General features: G+C 39.3%; 1 protein-coding gene across 10 annotated transcripts in view; it reads left to right on the forward strand.

Moving 5' to 3' along the window:
• The window catches only part of IKZF1 (IKAROS family zinc finger 1), a 71,495-nt gene that overhangs the window by 11,228 nt on the left and 39,920 nt on the right, over positions 1 to 20,347 (forward strand). For all 10 annotated transcript variants that reach the window (XM_052703524.1, XM_052703523.1, XM_052703525.1 and 7 more), the window contains 2 exons: positions 3,109 to 3,162; positions 10,315 to 10,434. In XM_052703524.1, the coding sequence (XP_052559484.1) occupies positions 3,109 to 3,162; positions 10,315 to 10,434 (174 nt within the window). The remainder of the gene's footprint in view (positions 1 to 3,108; positions 3,163 to 10,314; positions 10,435 to 20,347) is intronic.

A 20,347-nucleotide genomic window follows, 5' to 3' on the forward strand; every position in this document is an offset into this window, starting at 1 on the left:
CATCAAGTTCCAACCCCCCCATGCCATGGACAGGGTTGCCACAATAATTTTCTATTAATAGATTTATCATGCAAAATTGAAAGAAGTAAATTCTGCTCTTAAAATTTAACCCAAGACATGTTATGTCCAATTTGAACAATTTTTTAATAGTCACAGAGCCAAAACTAAACACATTGTTGTCACAGTAGAATTACAGGTGGGGGAATGCCCTGCCGTGTTTTCTTTGCTGATACAGAGCACACAAAAGTTAGCTGGGATTTCATTGGTATTTACCAGATGCCATAAAATACTGTAGTGTAAGAGCGTGACTTTCCCCTGTGAAGGATTCAGCAATCTTTAGGATTTTTTAAGTTTGTTTGTTTGTTTAATCAATTTGCTTAGCACTTGTGGATTTTCACCTACATGTAGGAACCATATTTAATTGTTATGAATAACCTTTAGAGAAAAAAAATCTTTCCCTACTCAGTTTTCCACCATCTCTATTTTTTCTCCGTGTCTCATCCCCAACAAATGGAACAGTTTTGCTGAATGACCTAAAATTATTTATATCAACTCTGAAGACATCTCTTAGATAACTGAGGGCATCAGTTTTTGGACAGGCAATTGTCCACTTTCACAGAAAGCAATCCAGGAAGTATTCCATTAAAAACCAAAATCTATATGTACTTCATTTAACTCGCCTTACCTCAACATGTAGGAACTAGGAGTGTTTTCACACAGAAGCATGCTGCCTAAGTTGCAGAAATACTGAATGTAAAACAAGAGTAGGTAAATTTGGGAACTGAAATAGATTGATGGCTTTTAAAAGCTCTTGTCTACAAAGCAAAAAAAAAAAAAGTCTTTCTCTTTTGCCTCCTCTTCCTCCCATTTTCACTCCCAGCCTTGCCAAAGCCCTAGCAAGAGAGAAAACTGGGTGCAGCAGGAATGAGATGTCCATCAGGGATGTGATTCCCTTTTTGTGGATATTTTCTTGGGATGTTTTCTTTGGTTGGCTGAGGTTCACTATACTCTGTAGAAAAATATGTAATAATCAATTGATTAATAGCAGCCAGGTGACCCTCACAAGCAGTAATAAATGCATGTTTTGTTTTGTTTTCTGTTGTATTCAGTCACACTTGCAGTAGAAATAATGGACTGTACTGAGCACTTGTGCTATACACAATTTCCAATAACCAAGCAGGCTATTTTGTAGGAAGGTTCTGTGTTCTTCCTCTTGCAAGAGAAGCTGCATTTCCTACTGACAACTTCTACTTTGAAATGGACCAATTGAAAGCTCTTGATTGCGATAAGAACTGATGCAAATTTTTGAGTAGTATGTGGCTTTTTGCATTTTGAATGGCTGGAATAATTTCTGAGAATTACATGTACATGTTAGACAAATTGTTTTTTTTCTGGAATTAAAGTTTAAGAGCAAAATAAAGTGAACAAAGCATTATTGAACATTAAGTAGTGCCACGGTACACATTCTGTGAGAATTCAGATCTCCTTTGCCAGCTCTATAGGCAAAAAACCTGCTTCCCAACTACTCCGTCTGCAGTCCTGAAGTTCCCACTCCTTTGTTATGAAAAGCTAGCATGGATCAGATGAGGGAAGCCAACTTTCACAAGGTGATATGGCAGTATATTGGTTCTCAGATGTCCTGCTGCCATTCAGAGGTAATGAGGAGACCATAAAGCTTAGGTGACCAATATGAATGACTTCTGCTATTGTACTTCTCCACTGCTGTCTGTTAGATAGCATGCAGAAGACTTGGAAAAAAGCTAAAGAAATCATGCAAGTTGGGCTAAAAACGTTAGGATATCCTTGATGCCCTTTCTGTCAGAACCCCGGCCACATCCTCCTCTGCTTCCAACTGTGAAGAAAATGCAATTTAACTTCAGGAAACATGGCTGATGGGGGATGTATCTTGGTTTTAAGGAACCAAGCACAGAGGCAACTCCTCTTTTGGTGGGATGTGAAGTCAGTCACGTCTGGCTCAAGCTGTGACCTCGCACAGCACAGCTCACGAAGTGCTTACAGGGTTCTTCCACTCCCCACCTGAGGCCACCTCAGCTGCCCACACGATGATTTGAGGTCAGGAGCAGGTTGTGCTGGGACTACCTGCTCTAGCAATGCGTGTGTTATCTGCAGGGCTACCAGCTGTCCGTGGCCGGTGTGTGGGGCCCAGGGCTCGCTGCAAACCTGAGTTTTATTTCTACCCCACTAACCCTCCGCTTGCTTCTCCCTGGTGTTTGTGGTCACTGGTCGCTCGCTCTTCGGAACATGGTGTGTCGCAAGAGGAGGGCAGGAGCTTCCCAGTATGACTTACCAAGCGGTGGAGCCAGCCATCTGTCAGCAAAACAGGAAGGCCCGGGTTCCCTTTCTCTCCTGGGCCTGTTTCGCTATTTTAGGGAGTTGTACTTCTCCCCGTGTAGCGCCAGGCCGGTGTGGTCTGTAGGAAGGGCTCCTGGACGAGCGAGGGGCCCCGCCTGAGGCTGCTGTTTGCCCATCTGCTGCTGCCTGAGGTGTATTCATTATTAATGGAGGTAGTGGCGGTTGCTGCTCAGATATGCAGCCCTGCCTGGGTAAATGAGACATTCTTCAGCAAATTGCTTCGTTTTTTGATTGCTGATTGTACGCGTGTCACCAAGCTGACTCAAGGTTCATCGATGCATGCTCAGTAAATTAGAAAGAACATAACTATGGATCAACCAAGAGAATGAATTCTGTGCCTACAATGACCCAGGGCCATTTAATTTTCTGCTTAATTTTGTTGCAGTCAGTTTGCATTTTGGGTTATTATGCAGTGGGAAATTAACAATAAATAACAAATTTGGTCCTCCTGTGCTTGTAATGATATTTTTATAAATCTTTGTAATGCTGTTTTTAAAAGGATCAAGGTCTGTGCCAGTCTGATACTCCAGCAAGTATGCAGGGAGGAAATAAAGAGAAAAATACATTATTCTTCCCAGATAATCTTATAGTTAAATAGCAAAGGGCTTTTTTTTTTTTTTTTTTTTTTTCCCCTTCTTTCTCCTTCTATGTGTGTTTGGAGGGAGGGGGAGGTTCTTCTGTGTCTGTACGTGTGTCTTATTTTGCATTAACTTAAGGCTTTTCCTCTCTTCTCAGATAACTTGAGGAAAATGGAAACAGATGAGGCTCAAGATATGTCCCAGGTTTCAGGTGAGGTCCTTAATGAATACATTACAAAGAAAATCCTAAATTCCTGCTCATCTTTCTAGCACAGTACAATGTTTTTCTTCTTGTCAATAAAAATTGCTTTGGGTCTTTTTTAAAAACCAGAGTGGGAATTGAGATATAATTAATGATATCACTTAATATCAAGCTCAACAGTGCATGGATTTTCTAAAAGGAACTGGGTAAATAAAGAAGTCAAGGGAATATAGCAGCGTAGAAGTAATTTTGCATTAAACCTTTGGTAGTATATCCCTGAAGCGTGGTCAGGTTCACATTTACACTCTTTCTTTTGGGAGCAAAATTTTGATTGTTACAAAGTAAATATAGAACAAACAAAGTTCACCAGATGAAGGGGAGGGCAAATACTAATTAAAAGCAAACAAACTTTATTTACTACATTGGGTTATTTGACTTTTTTCCAAAGATTCTGAAACTAAATAGAAGACTGATTGACATGAGACTTTAAGCTTGTAACTGCTTTTGTCCAGAGTGATAATATTTTTGAACTTGCTTTAGCAGGAGGTTGTAGTAGGTGATTCCAAAGGTCTCTTCCAACCCATACAATTCTGTGATTCTGTGATTTTGAGAAATGTATGAAAAATAAAGAAGTTAAGTTTCTGAAATTTGAGCTGTGGTGGTCTGGATAGGATTCTGCAATCCCATATTGATGTTCCTATGGGGAGCTTTATTCTTGATTTATTTGGAAACTGATTCCTTAGCAGATTGGTACTGGAACTTAGCAAAGCAACATGTACTGACACCTCAGTGCTTCAGCAGCTAAAAAGGGATAAGTTAGTCTCTCTCCTGGTTTCCTTAATGTGTTAGCAGCTGCAACAGTTAATGGCTTTCAGTTTTCACTTTTAGTGTTCAGCCTGGAGCCCTGTTCACCGAGGCCTCCTTCCGGCAGCCATGCTGGGCACATGGCTCTTTTTTGAGAGAGAGCTCTTGGGCTCTCAGTTTCAAGACCTAGAGGCCAACTGTAAGAGACTGTGAAGGTCCTGATCCAGTGTGGGTGGCCATGTTGTGAATATTTTCCTGAAATATATGAACACAATTTTCTTTCTTTTTCCCCTTCTTTATAAGAATGTTGATGAGTTTCCACAAAAATTGGAACACAGAACTTTTAAAATCACCTGGAAATTGAAAATCAGATGCATTTTCCAAGTGAAAGAACCACAATATAGTAACACTTCATGCTAACAGACGATTTTCAGCTAGGTTTGCTAAAGGAAAGTTGTTCTTAGTAGGCCCTATGCAAGCGTGCTTCACTCCCTTTGTCAGTTAACAATTTTAAAATTAAAGCTGGCTATACTTAATGTCAATGTTTTGTTACAAACTGGAACAATTTGTAAATGAAATAAAGCATGTCCTATGCCTTCAGTCTTTGGAGCATGAGTGACTCTAGCAGAAAAAGCAATGAGTTTTTAATGCCACAACTCTTGTGTGGACAAAGTACTGGATCTGCTCAAAGTGTTGAGGCACATGGTGGTTTGAGCCCAGCTATTCTGCATGCTGCAGAAGCTCTTTCCTGCTCATGTGAGCACCTGGGGCCAGGAGCTCTGATCTTCTCTTCCTTTGTGGTAGCGCATACTGCCTGGGATGCCCACAATTACCTAGGTGGCATTTTCACAATGGCAATAATGTGAGTTCCACGCTTGCTGTCTCTTACAAGCACATTATATTTTTCCTTGAATGTGAGGAGAAGATGTGTGGAAGATATTAATTAGAATCTAGTGGATGAGAAGGTCATCTGGCCTTCTTTACTGTCTGCTTCTCTCTTTGAGAGGAAAGATTTGCAGGAAACTTTGCAGTGTGAATGTTTGTGCATTTAAATATGTATACATGCATTTAATTTGTAGCTTTCAAAGTTTTCCAGAGTTTGAACCACTGCCATACTTTGCTGAACATTTTAGAATTTCTACCAAACAATGCTGATGAGAATAGGACTCTTCTGTAATTAAGGATAGTTCTCCTTAAAAAAATAAATATATTGGTGCAAGACGAATTTTACCTCTGACAAAAAACATAAAGCTATATGAACTCTTCCTGCCCTTCCTGTCACTGAGCTGCTGATAGTTTCATCTGGTACATTCTGTAAGCAGAGGCTGTATTGAACTCTTGATTAGATATGTGAACAAGTGGACAAATAAAGAACTTGCAAATATACTTCAATTTATTATGAACTCAGCCTTATGCAAGTATGAGTTTGTCAAATTAAGTTCCACAGATATTGACTCTTACTAGAACTTATCAGCTCATACTAGACCTTAAAAGTAGAGACTGCGATGATTCAGGGATGTTACTTCTTTCTCACTGGCTGGCAGTTCCAGAAAGGAGTTTTTCCCTATCTTGCCTTCTTCCTGGGATTCTGCATGCTTCTAGGATGCTTCCTTGCATGACAAGGGAGGTCTGCTCTGTAGTGGGATTGTCATGCCAGATGAAAAATACTCCTAGTTGTTTCTCCTACTCTGTGAGTAATGCTCATCAGATGTAGAATATTCTCTGAGCTTATGGAATTAGGTGACTTGGTTCAAACTTGGTTATGCCTTTTATTAAAAATAAATAAATAAATAAACCGAATTTTGAGGACCTTCCCTTCCCTTCCCTTCCCTTCCCTTCCCTTCCCTTCCCTTCCCTTCCCTTCCCTTCCCTTCCCTTCCCTTCCCTTCCCTTCCCTTCCCTTCCCTTCCCTTCCCGAAATAAAATTGGTCTCTAGGAACAGTTTTTTCACCAGAGGAGCAGTGATTTTGCCTCCATTTGCTGCATTTATGCAGCTGTGACTGACTCAGTTGTGGCAGCAGTGAGCCAGGCCAATAGAATACAAAGCTCCCGTGAGCGAGCCAAACCCCACACCCGCATAGGCAATTCCCATTTATTGGAATCTTGGCATCATGTGCTCCTAGAGGAACCGAAATACTGCAAGACCACCTCAGAGTTCACAATTTGTATTCTTCTTCTGAAAGCGATATTTCATGAGGCAAGCAGTTGCAGTTCTGAAATGAGGAGAGAGCTGACATACATTTAACCAAGCAGTATCCGGCACCCATAGAAAAGAGTCAGAAAACACAGATAATATCTCACTTAACAAGCAGTATTTTTCCTGCTTTTTTTTTTTTCTTTTTTCTTTTTTTTCTTTTTTTCTCTCTGTTCTAGGGCATAACAGCTAAGGAAGATGAAAAAACAGTACAAATGTTTCCATGTTTAACAAAAAAAAATCTCCCCAGCACCTGCAAGGCTGTGCCGCGCTTTGCAAAAGCAGGAAGAAGAGTTTTGCATTTGAAATTCTTGCTAGATTCTGGGAATGAGTAAATGAGTATATCCTGTGCTGATTTCTACCACCTGAGCGTTGGCTAATGTTCCAGGACCGTTTCCTCATTCACCTCAGGTTGGAGATTCTGCTAGAGAAAATGGGATATGAACTGGGTTCTGGCTTTTAGCTAGAAAATCCATGTATTGCTGTTATTGCTTCACTGCTTCTTAAGTGGTTCCAGTACTCCCATACAAAACAGCTAACTCTCAGGTGTTAAATAAATCCAGCATTCCTTTGTGGAAGAGTAGTGAACTAAATTTCAGTAAAAAATCCTGTCCTGGCGTTCTTTTCAAGAGCTGCAGTTTTAGCAACACCATTGCACCACGTGAACTGAAGAGCTTCCATTTTGGAGTGAGGCTGTGAAAGTGCCAGGAGGCATGCAAACTTAGATAGGAATAAGGGAAGCAAAAAGCTTTAACGGAGTTGGACACTTTGTTCCCTTTCCTCGTCTCTACTAGATGGGTAAGGCACAGATGAGGAAACTGAAGTACAGAGGAGCTGACTAGATATCTCACCACCACTGATAAGTTAGGCCATGCTGTGAAATTTTTCATACAGGGATAGCAGTGTTTGGATACCTGAGACTGTCTTTTAGAGCTTCAGCATGAACTGGTGCAATGTGTCACACACAACCTGCTTTTGAAGCTATTTGCTTTGTGACTTAGCTAAGGGCACTGTCAGTGAGTGGCAGAGCCAGAAACAGAACTTCAGTTCTGCAGCTCCTCTGTCGCTTATACTTTCCTCACATGGCTCTTTGTAAAGGTAGTATTAATAATAATAAAGATACAAAAACAAACAAACAAACAAAAAAAAAAAACAAAAAACAAAAACCATGAGAGATTAGTTTATGATTCCCTTATTATCTTTGAGCAAAAATACATCTGGAATAGATTTTTGATCTGTTATGTGACATTCTAATGATTTATCCCAGTATTTGCCACTAGTTTTTTGTAGGTTTTTTTAGCTCTGTCCCTTTGGCCAGTCATTATTCTGGACATGCTTGTTAGAAAGTAAATGGGAAACTGTTCCTTCTTTTCCTTGCCCCTTTTCCATTTCTAAATTCATTGGCAAAAGAATGTTAGTGAGATTGCATATCTGTCAGATTAACATGCAGTAGTGAACCTATCACGGTTTAACAATTTAGATGTAGTTAAGGCATGAAATATGAATATCATGCTCTGGAATCTAAAATGCAGAATTCAACAAAAAATATCTATTTTAAATCAACTGCTTCTACCCTGCCTTTTTGCATGCAGGGATTTCTATATCATATGTAGCATGAAGAAGTCAAATGATGGAAGATGAGTCACTAAAGCCAAGTTTGCTAAGTTTTGTTAGCTGCATCTGAAGAAGGAAGTCTATCAGATATCCTCCTTCTGTCCCAACAGGTCTGTGAGGCTTGCCTGATTCATGCTATCTAGGCAAGCTACTATTTAGTTAACAAACAGAAAGTTCATATTTATTCAGTAAATGCTGTTTGTCACCATAAACTATCAAAGTTCCAATTTATAAAAAGGTTCATTTTCCAAGAGACTTATCTTCAAAACATTCTCCTTTGTTTTCTTATCCTAGGATGCTCAACTACATATTAATATTGTTTGGTTTTGTTTCCTGTTCATAATCTCATAGCTCTGATAGTGTTTATGTGGATTGGCAGCCATTAGAGTCTTCAGCTTTTTAAGTAATGTGTTCTTCTGAATCTAGGCTAAGGCAAACAATCAATCTTTATTTGTGTAACTGGGAGCACACTTTGCACCTTGGAAGTTACAGGTGGCTTTTGAATATTATTATTTAACATTTTTCCTGGATGTAGTGCCAAGAGAGCTGATTCTGACCAGGCTGCCTCTTACTCTCAGATTAGCAGCCTGGGTTTTTTTTATTTTTTTATTTTTTTATTTTTTTTTTTTGTGGTTTTTCTTTTTTTTTTTTTTTTTCTGGGGAGAGAGTTGAAAAGCCTGGAATATTTCTGCTGCCTCTCCTCATTCACACCTCCTATCCATAAGATATACCTCAGTTTGATAGGTATGGGACTTGCATCAGTAAAGCTGCTGGAAGTTCCTTTCAATTCCTTAATTTTATAAAGATGTACTTCATTTTCCTTTGCTGTGAAATTCCTAGTCTCTTTTTCATTTATGCAATCCACAATCACTATTGCACTCATTTTCAGTGGGCATAATTCTGTCCATTGAAGAACACAGCACAGAAGTAGGAGATGGAGGGAGCCCTACTAAGTCACCCAGCCATCCCTGTGCCTGTGTGACTGATCTGTGGTGGTCCTCAAGTCCTTTGGCAGGACAGTTTCAGCACTGCTCTCACCACCTCCTCTCAGTGATTGTTCCACATCCCAATAGGTGCATCATTAAAAAATGTATTCACTTATTACATTCATTTAAACCTATATCTGTGCGCCGTAACAGTAAATTTCCCCCATTGTTACCCTATTTTCAAATAACTTGAAGTGATCTTCACAGAAGGATTACAGCCATTAAAGAAGTTGAGTATCAAGTAGTTTAATGTTCTTTTGTTCTCAAGGACATATAGATAGTTTTTTTAACAGTAATTCTTGTAGGAATTTTAGTAATCTACACTTTTCTCCTGCAAAGGGGAGAGCACAGGTTACCCTAGAGGGGTTTTTAGTTGCATGCCCCTTGGAGCATGGAGAAGATATAGCATATTGCACAGCAGGGTAGTGTTTCCCTCAGGCTGAGCATGAAACTGGGACTGGGACTGTCATAGTCCTGAGTTTGTCAGGCCCCTGGAAGAAGGCAAAACATGTGGAAGATCCTTAAACTTACCTATTATATTCTGCCATGATCAGTAAAGACCAGAAGGCACTATGCTCTGCTCCATCCAAGAGGCTGAAAGCCATTTTCTTTTTTCCCAGAACCCTATGTTACAAATCTGTATCAACTGACAGCTAGCAATTACATAAGCAATGTTTGTTTAAATTTTTCTTTTTCTGAGAACTGATTTCAGAATTAATGAATGTTTGTGTGTTCATGTGAGAATGTTCATTAAAATAAACGCTTATTTTCTAGGCCTTTGTGCCATGAAATTGCTGCTCCTTATGCTGTGCTGATTGCCATAGGATGTCTAATAGATTGCATCACTGTAAATTGGTAACATCTCCATTTTGGAGACAAAGGTCTTATGTTAATGTTAGTGAGCTCAAATACTGATCTGAGCCTTTTTTCTTCTTTGCTGTTAATTCAAAGATTGGTCTTTCAGGAGTAGTCAAGAAAACTAATCACTTAATAATTCTTTCAGTAGTTGTTTCCAAGGAATGTTTTGCAAGCAGATATGTGAAATCATTCTGAAAGAAGCTGTGCAAGACAGATACACTCCTGTGAGCAGTACGTGTATGCTGTGCCTGATCCTGGAAACCAAGAAACTCCTCAGTTTCTGGAAGCGCACTGCTTAGCTGGAGTGTTATTTTCCTTAGTGTACCGAATTCGGCATAAACACAGTTCCATTATAGTTAAAATATACTAAAGCCCCTAACTGATATCTTCTACAGTACTTCATATGTGAAAGACACAGAGGTTTGTTTCCTCTTTACAAATATGAGATCATAAAACCCTTGAAGTTGTGCTTCGACCGACCTCTGCTATCTGCACGTGTTTGGGGAGTTCCCCGGAACTGTAGGCATGTGATTATTTGTAGGCAGAAGGACAGCCAAAGCCTGATCTATGGATATTAGTGAAGCTTGATGAAGATTTAGTTGAATTTTTAGCTAAAGATAAAATTTCATTCTTTGGCTAGTTCTGTTAAGTTTTATTTGAGAATGAGGCTACTTGATGATTCACCAATGCTTTCTTCACTACTAGGAAAAGAAAGTCCTCCAATTAGTGATGTCCCAGATGACACAGATGAACCTATGCCTGTACCAGAGGACCTTTCTACTACTACTGGAGGACAGCAGAGTGTTAAGAATGAGAGAGTCTTGGGTAAGATGAATAGTCCGCTCTAAGAAGTATTACTCAAATATAATGTTAAACAACTATAGAGTACGTGGGTATAATAGCAGGTCCTATGCCTTTTCATCTAATCTAGCGAAGGATGACTTGGGTGCTTAGTGTTTTTTGTGCAACCTTCTCTTTGGGAAACGCATTTTGAAGGACAGCAAACCTTTTCGTCTGCAGAGAAGTTAAAGAAATCTACTTATCTTTTTTCTAAAGCATAACTGACTGCATGATGTTCCCCTTAGGAAAGATTGTTTTCATTCTATGAAGGCAATTGAGTGAAGCATGTGATTCCAGGTCAAAATAATGTGAATTCAGATTTGATAAAAATTCAGGAAATTCTCAGATATTTTTGTTACAATTTTTAAATGCTATCTTGAATGTTAACTATTAAGATTTTTCCAGGAATGTTACAGTAGAAAACATATAATATTCATGTTTCAAACTCTAGTATCTGGTCTTCATTTTCCCTTGCTTTTGTTTTAACTGCAAGGATGTCAGAAAAAAAATCAATTTTTGTTCTTCTAGGTAAAAGTCCACAGTCATTGAGGTCTGTTGAATTAAAATTATTTTTGAGAAGCGACTTAGCAAAACCCTGATTCTTTTTAGGAATTCCACGGTCCAGCTGATGGACTAGTGATGTTGATGACTACTGCATGCATCAGCTCGTATATAGTCCACTAAGAAACAGATGGTATTACTTGAGTATGATGCTTGTTTACCAATAGGAAAAATAACAGTAATAAAAGCTCAATGACTCCCAGAATGCTGGAATGCTTTGATTAATGCCCTGTGTGATTAAAAGTATTCCAAGACAGGACTGTCTATTAAAATGCCTTTGTTTATCTGCAAATAAAAGTATTGCTCATCATTTTCGCATTTCCATTGTAAGAATGGAGTTCAGGATGGGAGACTGCTTACACAAAGATTGCAAATGCCTTTCAATGTTTATAGTCGAAGGAAATACAATAAAGGATGGTAGGTGGAAAGGGAGGCTGTAAAGGCAAAATAATCAAGTCAAGATAATACAGCATCTTACAATAGAGCCTACTTCCAAACTTCAGCACTATCTGCTAGATAATATAGCAATTTTTGTAATTTCATTTTATCTCTTGATCCTCTTTTACTAAAAATATGAGTGTAAAGATCACCTGCTACATCAACTGAATAAACACACAGGTTTTTGGTTGCACTGACCAAACTTCACATCACAGATATAGATAATCAGCAGTGCTGAAATTTACATTTTCTGCTTCCAGTAGCTCACATATGTATCATTATGAACACATACGAAGAGTTACTGTAATAAACTGTATTTCTATAAGGAGAACATTTTACCTTTGGTGTCCTAAAATAAGTTCAATCTGTTGTTCTTATTTGTTTTACTTTGCACACTCAGCAATAAAAAAGATTTTCCTTGTCCTTCAATATTTTTTTCTACAGCCATTTTCTCTAGCTCTTCGATATACAAGTGTACATCCTGTAGTGAGATATTGATATAGTTAACAGAAAGCTGTGTAACATAACAGACATGACAATTCATAGTATTCTGTTTTATGAATAATCTTAACTGTAGGTTTCAACTCCAACACTTGTCATATTCATCTTTTCTATAAAGCTTCGTATGCTTTCACCTCTTCTACTCCATTTTCTAGCGCTAACCTGACTTTTTGAAAAGGATATACTGAAAAAAATATGTTCTCAAATGTATTATGATCTGTATGATTTCTATGCACATTCTGGATCATTGCCAAATTAGTTTATTAGGGAAAAAGGAATGCTTTGAGAGAGGTGTTTGGCCTGTGCAATCCCATATATCAGGGAAATATCTTTTTATAGCAGTAGTATAACAATGCAGGCAGGCTTAGTGTTCCATCCATTGTTGCCATCTCTAAGTCCTAGGTTCTGTTTCTCATCTCTGTTTATCACAAAACTTAGAAAAGAAAGTTCTGAAAATGTAGTTAGAAGAGTGGTGTCTAGGAAGAGGGCACATGCTGATACTACATACATCTTATAGCTGGAAGATAGGCAGTGGCCAATGATATAACCAACAGGCAATGCGCGTGAGCAGATACTGCCAGACAACAATTTTCTTTCTGTGAATTTTCTAATTTCCCATTTGTTTCTGTCTTGAAAAGGGAGTCCCTTTTGCATGCTGTATTTCAGCATATGATTTGAATACATTCCATTTGTTCTGCAGCATCCTGAAAGACCATCTCCCCTAACTACATGCACTGAGGAATCTTAATTTGAGTCCAATCTTTATCAAAGAGGACCAGTAGGATCTGGAGCACATTTTGTACATGTAGTGCTATAGACGTAATACTGGAAATTGCAATTTTCTTAAATATAAAGAGTAACTAACTCATCATATTAAAGTTCAGTAAGAAATCTGTTGTTAATTTTAATCAACATGTGAGATATGTTCAGATGACTGCTTACCAGATTTATAGTAAATCTTCATAAAACCTTTAACTTTAGTTTCAAAAGCTTATTATTTTTTTCGTCTATTTAGCATTTTAAAGGTCAAAGATCAGAGGAAATAAAGTGTTGTTTTGTTTGTTTGTTTGTTTGTTTTTAAAGAAAGATAGGCTTTAGCTCCCCTTGCTTCTTCCAGCTCTAGACTAACAATTGAATTGGGTGCTGTAGACCTGATAAAGTGAACTATCTGAAACATCTTTCCTCTCTGACTGAAGGTGTAGTAGACTTCATAAATTAAAATACTGAATTCACCTGCCAAATTTTCATGGGGAGCCTTCAGTTTTTTGCAGTCTCAATTAAAATCACCAGAGAGGACACCAGTTTCAAAGGAAGGTGTTTACATGATCCTGAAATGTATGCTTGCAGTTGTGTGACACAGTTGAGCTCAAGATGTGGGTTGCTTCTGACCAATCAAGAAATGATAAATGAGTGAGAAAAAATCATTTGTGGAACTAAGTGATCAGCAGCTTTTAGTAATACCCCTCAGAAGGACAACAACGAAGAAGCATATTAAAAAAGTATTCAGGTCACTGCTACCTCTCTTCATCTCCTTCATTAGCTTGCTATCCTTTTAACGTTGTAAATCCCAGAATACTGTTACGTGTTGAGCAGCTTCCTCTTGCAAATTTTATTTCTGTTGCTTTATCCACTAAACCTTCATTCTTTCTTGCCATCTTCTCCACCCTAGATTTCCTTCTCAGACTTATTCTGTGATTCTGTGTTTATCTGGACACTACGGGGCTCTACACTGAAGTGTAGATTCAGTTGTTCTAGAAAATACAGTAACACTTTCAGAAATGCAACAGTTAGATTTTTAAGGCACACACACAGAAAAAGACTCCCTTTTACCATCTGCGTTAGTCTATGATGCTCCTTAATACCTCTTGTACCTCTGAGCTATGTAGAAAAGCATCAACTGAAATTCTATTCCATTAGCAATCATTTTTTTGTAGCTTATTTTAGATGAGCAGCTGTATTTCCTATGCCAACCTGTAATACAGAAGCTGATGTGAAATATCTTCTGCTGCCTCTGTTCAAGTTTCAGGTTAAATGTTGCGTGCATCTTTTGTGGATACTGAACATCCTGTGTGTAGTAGATGGTTTCAATTTAGGACTATTTCAGCCTGGGGACTGTATCCTAATTCGAGCCATGTGTGGGAAGCTAATAAGTCAGTGAGCTGTTACTCAGACCCTGTTTAATGCATAAAAAGCTACTTGTTGCAGTGGTAATGCTTGTCTGAGAAGGTAACCTGTTTATCCATAACTGCCCATACCATATCTAGCCATTGATGGATAAAAAAGAAAAAGCCATCTCACAGTTTCACTGGACTTAGAAAGTAGCTGTGGGCTCAGAACATCAACATTTCTGCTCTGGCAGCTGTCTGATGCTGAAGATGACCATTTAGAATTCTGGTGTATAACTCATGGGTTTCTTGTACAAAAAGTATTCATATCTTAGTCGCACATTACAGCATGGACCTGGAATGCACAGTATGTATAGATAGTCTTCTTTTTGAGAGGAGGTAGTGGGGACGGTTCATCTCACAAAATGGAGTTGAAACTTGGATAACTGACAGAGATACCTAATGTTGCAAGCCAAGGTAGTCCTGGACATCAGTGCGTGACAGAGCTGATTAATGTGAAGTTAGAAACTTTCTTTAAAATCCAAAACACTAGCATGGGAATATAAGTTAAAAGGGAAGAGCCTTCTGACACTTACTCCCCTAGAGCTAGCATCATTGGGAACATGGCATTGTTGTTATATCTTGTGGTTTTCCCTCTTGCCATGGGCATTTAGACGTGAGAAACTGTACCAGAAGCTAGTTATTTGTGCAGGCAAGTGTCCTTGCTCTGAGCTGCTTTACTTCCTTAAAAGGAGCTCAAGCATTTGAGAACAAGGACACGAGCACTTCAAAGGGCCACCAGACCAACCACAACAGTTTGCCATTACATCAATATATTGCAACCTATACAGAGCTGGGTGGAGGCAGAGTAGAAGTGTGGAAAGGCTGAAGACAGAGAGGAGAAAGGAGAAAAGCCAAAAGGGGAAGTGCCCCACCCCACCTTGCAAAATTGGTCCCACTGTTTGAGACAGGTCCACCTTGCAGATCTTCTTGAGCTTTGGTAGTGTAGGGAAATGGACTGAGGAAAAGACTGCCAGAGCAAAGAGGCTTCAGGCACCCTCCTGTGGGAGCTCACTGGCTATGAGGGTAATATGTTGTGCGTAAGCAATAAAATACCTGTGTGACATGGATTTGCATGGACATACAATTATTCAGAGAACTAACAGAACCTGGAGAGCTGTGTAATGTACTTTGCTTGCTTGGATTTCCAGATGTACATCTTTGTTGCTCAAAAGTATCAAAGTCTTTAGGAGCTGATTAGACTTTGTAAATAACTGCTGATAAATCCTCACCTAATGTAGCTCTGCCAGCCCCGAGATGGAGTGAAAACTGGCTTCAATATATTTTGGGGAGTTTTAAGAACAGTATTTAGAGTATTCCACTCTCCACAATGAAACAAGGCTCCTCAGTCTGACTGAGGAGACTTCTGAAGGAATTGAAAAACTCGTAACTGAAGTATTTTAGGAACTTTTAGAAATAGAGAAGTCAGGAATCTCCCTTCTTGTTTGGTCTCAAGCTCCCATTTCTAGCTCCAAAGGGCTAGTCCCCACTATAGACTGGATATTGTGTGCTCTAAGACCTTGTCATTATGGGTTACCTGGTTTTGAGTGGGGGATATTTTTGTCAGGATTATTTTTTATGCAGAACTCTTCTGGGAGTTTGTGTAGAGGAGGATAGGATGGTGTAGTGGGAGAAGGCAAAAACAGATTTCATAAATGCCCTTCTATATTTTCTGTGTGATATACAGTACATGCCGATCTACAAAGATGTGTTTTGCTATGCATAGCCTGAAGAAATATGCAAGAGTGGGACGCAGAATGTGGGATATATAGGGCCACTGAAAAGCCACACTGCCAGACCTAAGCTCTGCTATAGGTAATAAATTACATATAAACACTTATAGATGAGCACTGACCAACACTGCCTGTACTGTTGCCTGTGGTTGTTGCGTCCAAAGTGCAGAACTCAGCACTTGGACTTACCATAGAACCATAGAATCAATCAGGTTGTAAAAGGGTCTTGTTGAACTTCATCCCATTGGCCTGAATCCAGTATCCAACTTATCCAGATCCCTCTGTAAGGCCTTCCTACCTCCAGGCAGATCAACACTTCCTACCAGGAATAGAATTGCTTCTAAAAATTTCTGGATTTTTTTGTTTTGTTTTGCAAGGAGTTTTTCCACTCCTCGTCCATTTGGTAGAAGCATGGCTTCTGTGTAGCAACATAATGTTGCAAGGCATTATGAAGCTATTAATGTATTTTTCCTTTTTTCTCCAGAGCTGTATAGCTCGTGGAGTTGCAGCCAATTCCATCAGTGCCTGCTGGGTGCTGCTGTGGTTTCAGGGGGGTACATCAGTGCCAAAGGCAAGGAAAGCTCTGCAAGTTTTATTTCTTTGCGGTTGAGAAAGCAGCAAGTGTTTGAACTGGAGACATGCAGAATGTTTAGCTGTGTGGCTTTTAAGTACGGATACTGGGCCTGCTGATCTAATCTGCAGTTAGAGGAAGTTGTCTTTATCTGAACAGAAGAGATGTGCCTCAGAGATAAGCCCCTTTCTTGCTCAGGAGTTAAAATTATCTAGCAGGATCTCAGCCGTGGCTGCAGCACAATTCAAAAATGCACAGCTTTGGCTGGAAGTGGGACAATATTTTAAGCTGGGGAGGACTTCTTTAAATGCACCTTGCCAATCCTCAGGCTATTTTAGGGGAATGACTCTGCACCAATGGTTTGGACAGACCTCCCAGCACCACTGTCTTCTGTTTGCTGTTTGGTGCAGGCATGTTCTTTGTCTTGAGCAATTTCATGTTCAACCTGAGTGTTCTTCAGTAGTGTACTCTATGTGAAAAGGTTAATGGCTGGGCTGAGTACAGCAGCAGGGCCACCTAACCCCACAGAGACACCATTTTGATTTTGTTCAGACTCTCCTCACATTGCTATAACTTCATCTCCAGATCCCCAGGCTCTGTTCCACTGCAAAATGTGCAAATACAGTGGCTTCATCAATAGAGATATACAGCCCACAATAGAGATACACAGCATTGCCACATTAACACGGGTTTCCCCAGTGTAGAACAAGCCATTTCATGGAGTAAACTCATTTTTAGAGCTCTAATCCTAAAGCCAGGAACAAACATCCCTTATCAAAGCAGGGCAGTGGTTTGTCCTTGAACCATTCTCATTAAGCTCACTGGGCAAATCTTCACGTGTGAAGCCTTGTAAGTTGGTATCTCCAGGAGAAAACATTGCCACATGTGTAGTCTGTAGGAATTCCATACTCTCAATGTGTCATTTATGGTGAAGAAGGGTGACCACAACAAGCTATTAACAAGTGAAAGTGAAGCAACTGGGACCCCAGGCCTTTGGCTTCCAGAGGCAGATAATTGGGAATTATTTTGCCTCCTCAAACTGCTTCTCTTAGTAAGTGAGCCAGCTCAACAGCAGCCCAAAAGTAGCCTGCAGCATGCAGTTTGAGACACCTTCTGCTGTCCCACCCTCCCAAATAGGTGAATTCTGCATTGTAAAGGTGCACATGCACGTGCAAGGAGTATTAGGAGTATCCTAATAAAGTAATCCATCTGTAGTCTGTTTCTTTTTCCTTGTTTTTTACAAATTTTAAGGTAGGAATTGTACCTAATTTTTCTGTTCACTGCAGTTTTGAGATACATTTTTCAGAAATATCTAGGTGCCTTCAGTTGTAGGCATAGGAGATCCCAAGAAGGTATCTAATCTGTCCTTTCACTGTCAGTCATAGCAACACCATAGACACCAAAGCAGAATTAATTCCTGCTCCTTTCATTTTGGCTGTAATGTTTCAAAATCTGTAAATAAAAATGGAATTAAGAGTCCCATTGAAGATTTGTAGAGAATTAGTAAGTAGCAAAGATAACACAAAATTACTTGAAATTGAAAACCAAAACAGGGTTGTTCCAAAAATAAAAGTTAAGGTCCATGATTTTGCTCTTTGGTTTTCACCATCCATTTCATCCATTTCCCCTGTTTCTCCTCCCCCAGAGACAGTCCAAAAGCATCTAGTCTGGGAAGTGTGGTAAATAGAGCAAAGGTGGAGAAATATAGCAGAATGAATTGACTTCCACCCTTCCAAGCCACATATCACACATATCAGAGTCTGATTTAAATTAAAAAAAAATAAAATAAAATCCAGTAGTCACTGTGCTGCAGAGTAAGGAGAACTTCCACATAAACCATTTGCTTTTACTGTGGAAATGTTACTTCTGAGGAAGTAGCTCTTACCAGAATTGTCAGTATTTTGTGGATTGTTTTATGGAACAATATAAGAACTTGCCTGCTTATTGACCCCTCCTTTTAAAAAAGAAAAAAAAAATGGGGAATTGTTAATTCCTTCATATAACAGAGTATCTGCGCATGATTTTAGCCTCCCTGCTGATTAAGTAACGCAACAGAAATGTGTAGTGCAATGGAAAGGCGGGTTTTAGCTAAAGTTGGTGACATGTTCAGCAGTGTTGCAATTAATAGAAGGGGAAATATTCATTCTCCATATTTCATCATTTAAAAGCATCCTGTATTGGTAAGAAGCTGTGATCAGCCAACATCTTCACCATGGATTTGAACTCCCCAAATCTTTGGTGGTTTTAATGCTATGTTTTTCTCTAAACTGAGAGCTTTGTGTTGTGATTTTTAATGATGGCTTAAGGGTGGATTTTTTTTTTTTTTGGAGGCAGATCGGTACTGTGAACAGTCCATTACATGGACTGAGATACTGAGCCTATTTTTTCCTGGTGTGAATATGTGTCGCAACGTTCGGAAGTGGTGGCCGTGGTTGGTGTTGAAGTGGGATAGTTTTACTAGCACTGAAATGGCTTCTGCCGGCTAGGGAATGGCTTCTGACCCTCACACTGCATCTATGCTTTGGAGCTCTCTTTCCAGTTCTTTCCATATGAGAGTTTATTTTTGAGGAGAATCCACCACAGTAAACTAATTCGTCTCCTTGTGAGGTCAGTGATTCCTGAGAGTTGCTGCTTACTTTTTGTGCCAAGAGTCACATATAGAAAGAAACACCTATGTAGAGAGCGTTGAATTATTCATGATCCCTTCCAACTCCAACCCCCAGCTGTCTCTATTCACAATATGGGCTGTTAATTTCACTATTTCTTTTGAGCAAACCACCTGGCTAGTCCCTCTGCTTCCCCACTCCTTGTCCTGGTGTGGAAATGCAAAGCTATGTGTATGGCTGGAGCCGTGAGCAATGAGCTGAGAATATCCCTTCAACATCAACATAATTTTACCACAGAGGAACCTTCATTTTTTGAAACACGGTTACTCAGTTTTCCTTCCAGAATCCAAATGCTTTTGTAACTCTTCACACTGCTGAAAGCTGGAGGGGAGGCAGGGGAGCCCTGTGGGCCAGCGGGCTGTGGGACTCTGTTTACTGCAGGTGTGGACCTACAGCAATTTATCTAGAAGTCAAATAGGAACTAGTCTTTTCCTGCCCATTTGTCCACATAATGGCAAGTAGAAATAAAAATGAGAAATGATAATGTGCTAGCAGAAGCCTTCAGTGGCCTTGGAGCCTAACATGTATAAAAGACAAGGAATGAATAATGGTAATGAGACATTACCTCTGGTAGCAACACATTTGTTTAATCTTACCACTACACTGCTAGCAGATCCTAGTAAAATTGGTATCCTATCATGGGCTTATTGTGGTGTTAAGTGGATTTTATTCTCCCTGCAAAACAGTCTCGAGAAGTCTCATATTGTTTGTTCTGTAATTACACATTAATGAGTCTGTACATTTGCTGCATACTGTAACCACTGCTAATAAGCTCTTCTCCTCTGGGCTGTGAAAGAGACTGATTTATACAATACACAATTTAGCCCTTTGAGTTAAAGAGCCAATGCAAAAATATTTTTCATTCCTACAACTTTTTGTAATTCATTGCTTCTCTCCAATACTCCCATTGAAGTTTGAAACAACTGTACATTTTCCAGCCAAAGGGAGTCATTTATTCCACTTTCTCCTTTTGACATGGTGTAAGCACATACGCAAGCACACATGTACATACAAACCTGTAACGTAGGTCTGCACACATAAAATTATATGCTTGCAAAACTGAATTTCTCTGTATGTACGTTTGTGGGTAAAAGGCTGAAGGAGGGCACATGTACACAGAAGAGTATTGCTCTTGAAAGCTGAGCTTTTCATTTTTTAAGGCAGAAAGAAAAGACCCTTCAGACATGCAATCTGCAAAATAAATACATGTAACAAAAATGTTTTTTTCAAACCTAAAAGGGGAAAATGTTAGTTCCTGCTAAC

Source organism: Tympanuchus pallidicinctus, unplaced genomic scaffold, assembly GCF_026119805.1.
Source record: "Tympanuchus pallidicinctus isolate F22 unplaced genomic scaffold, pur_lepc_1.0 scaffold5, whole genome shotgun sequence".
NCBI lineage: Eukaryota > Metazoa > Chordata > Aves > Galliformes > Phasianidae > Tympanuchus > Tympanuchus pallidicinctus.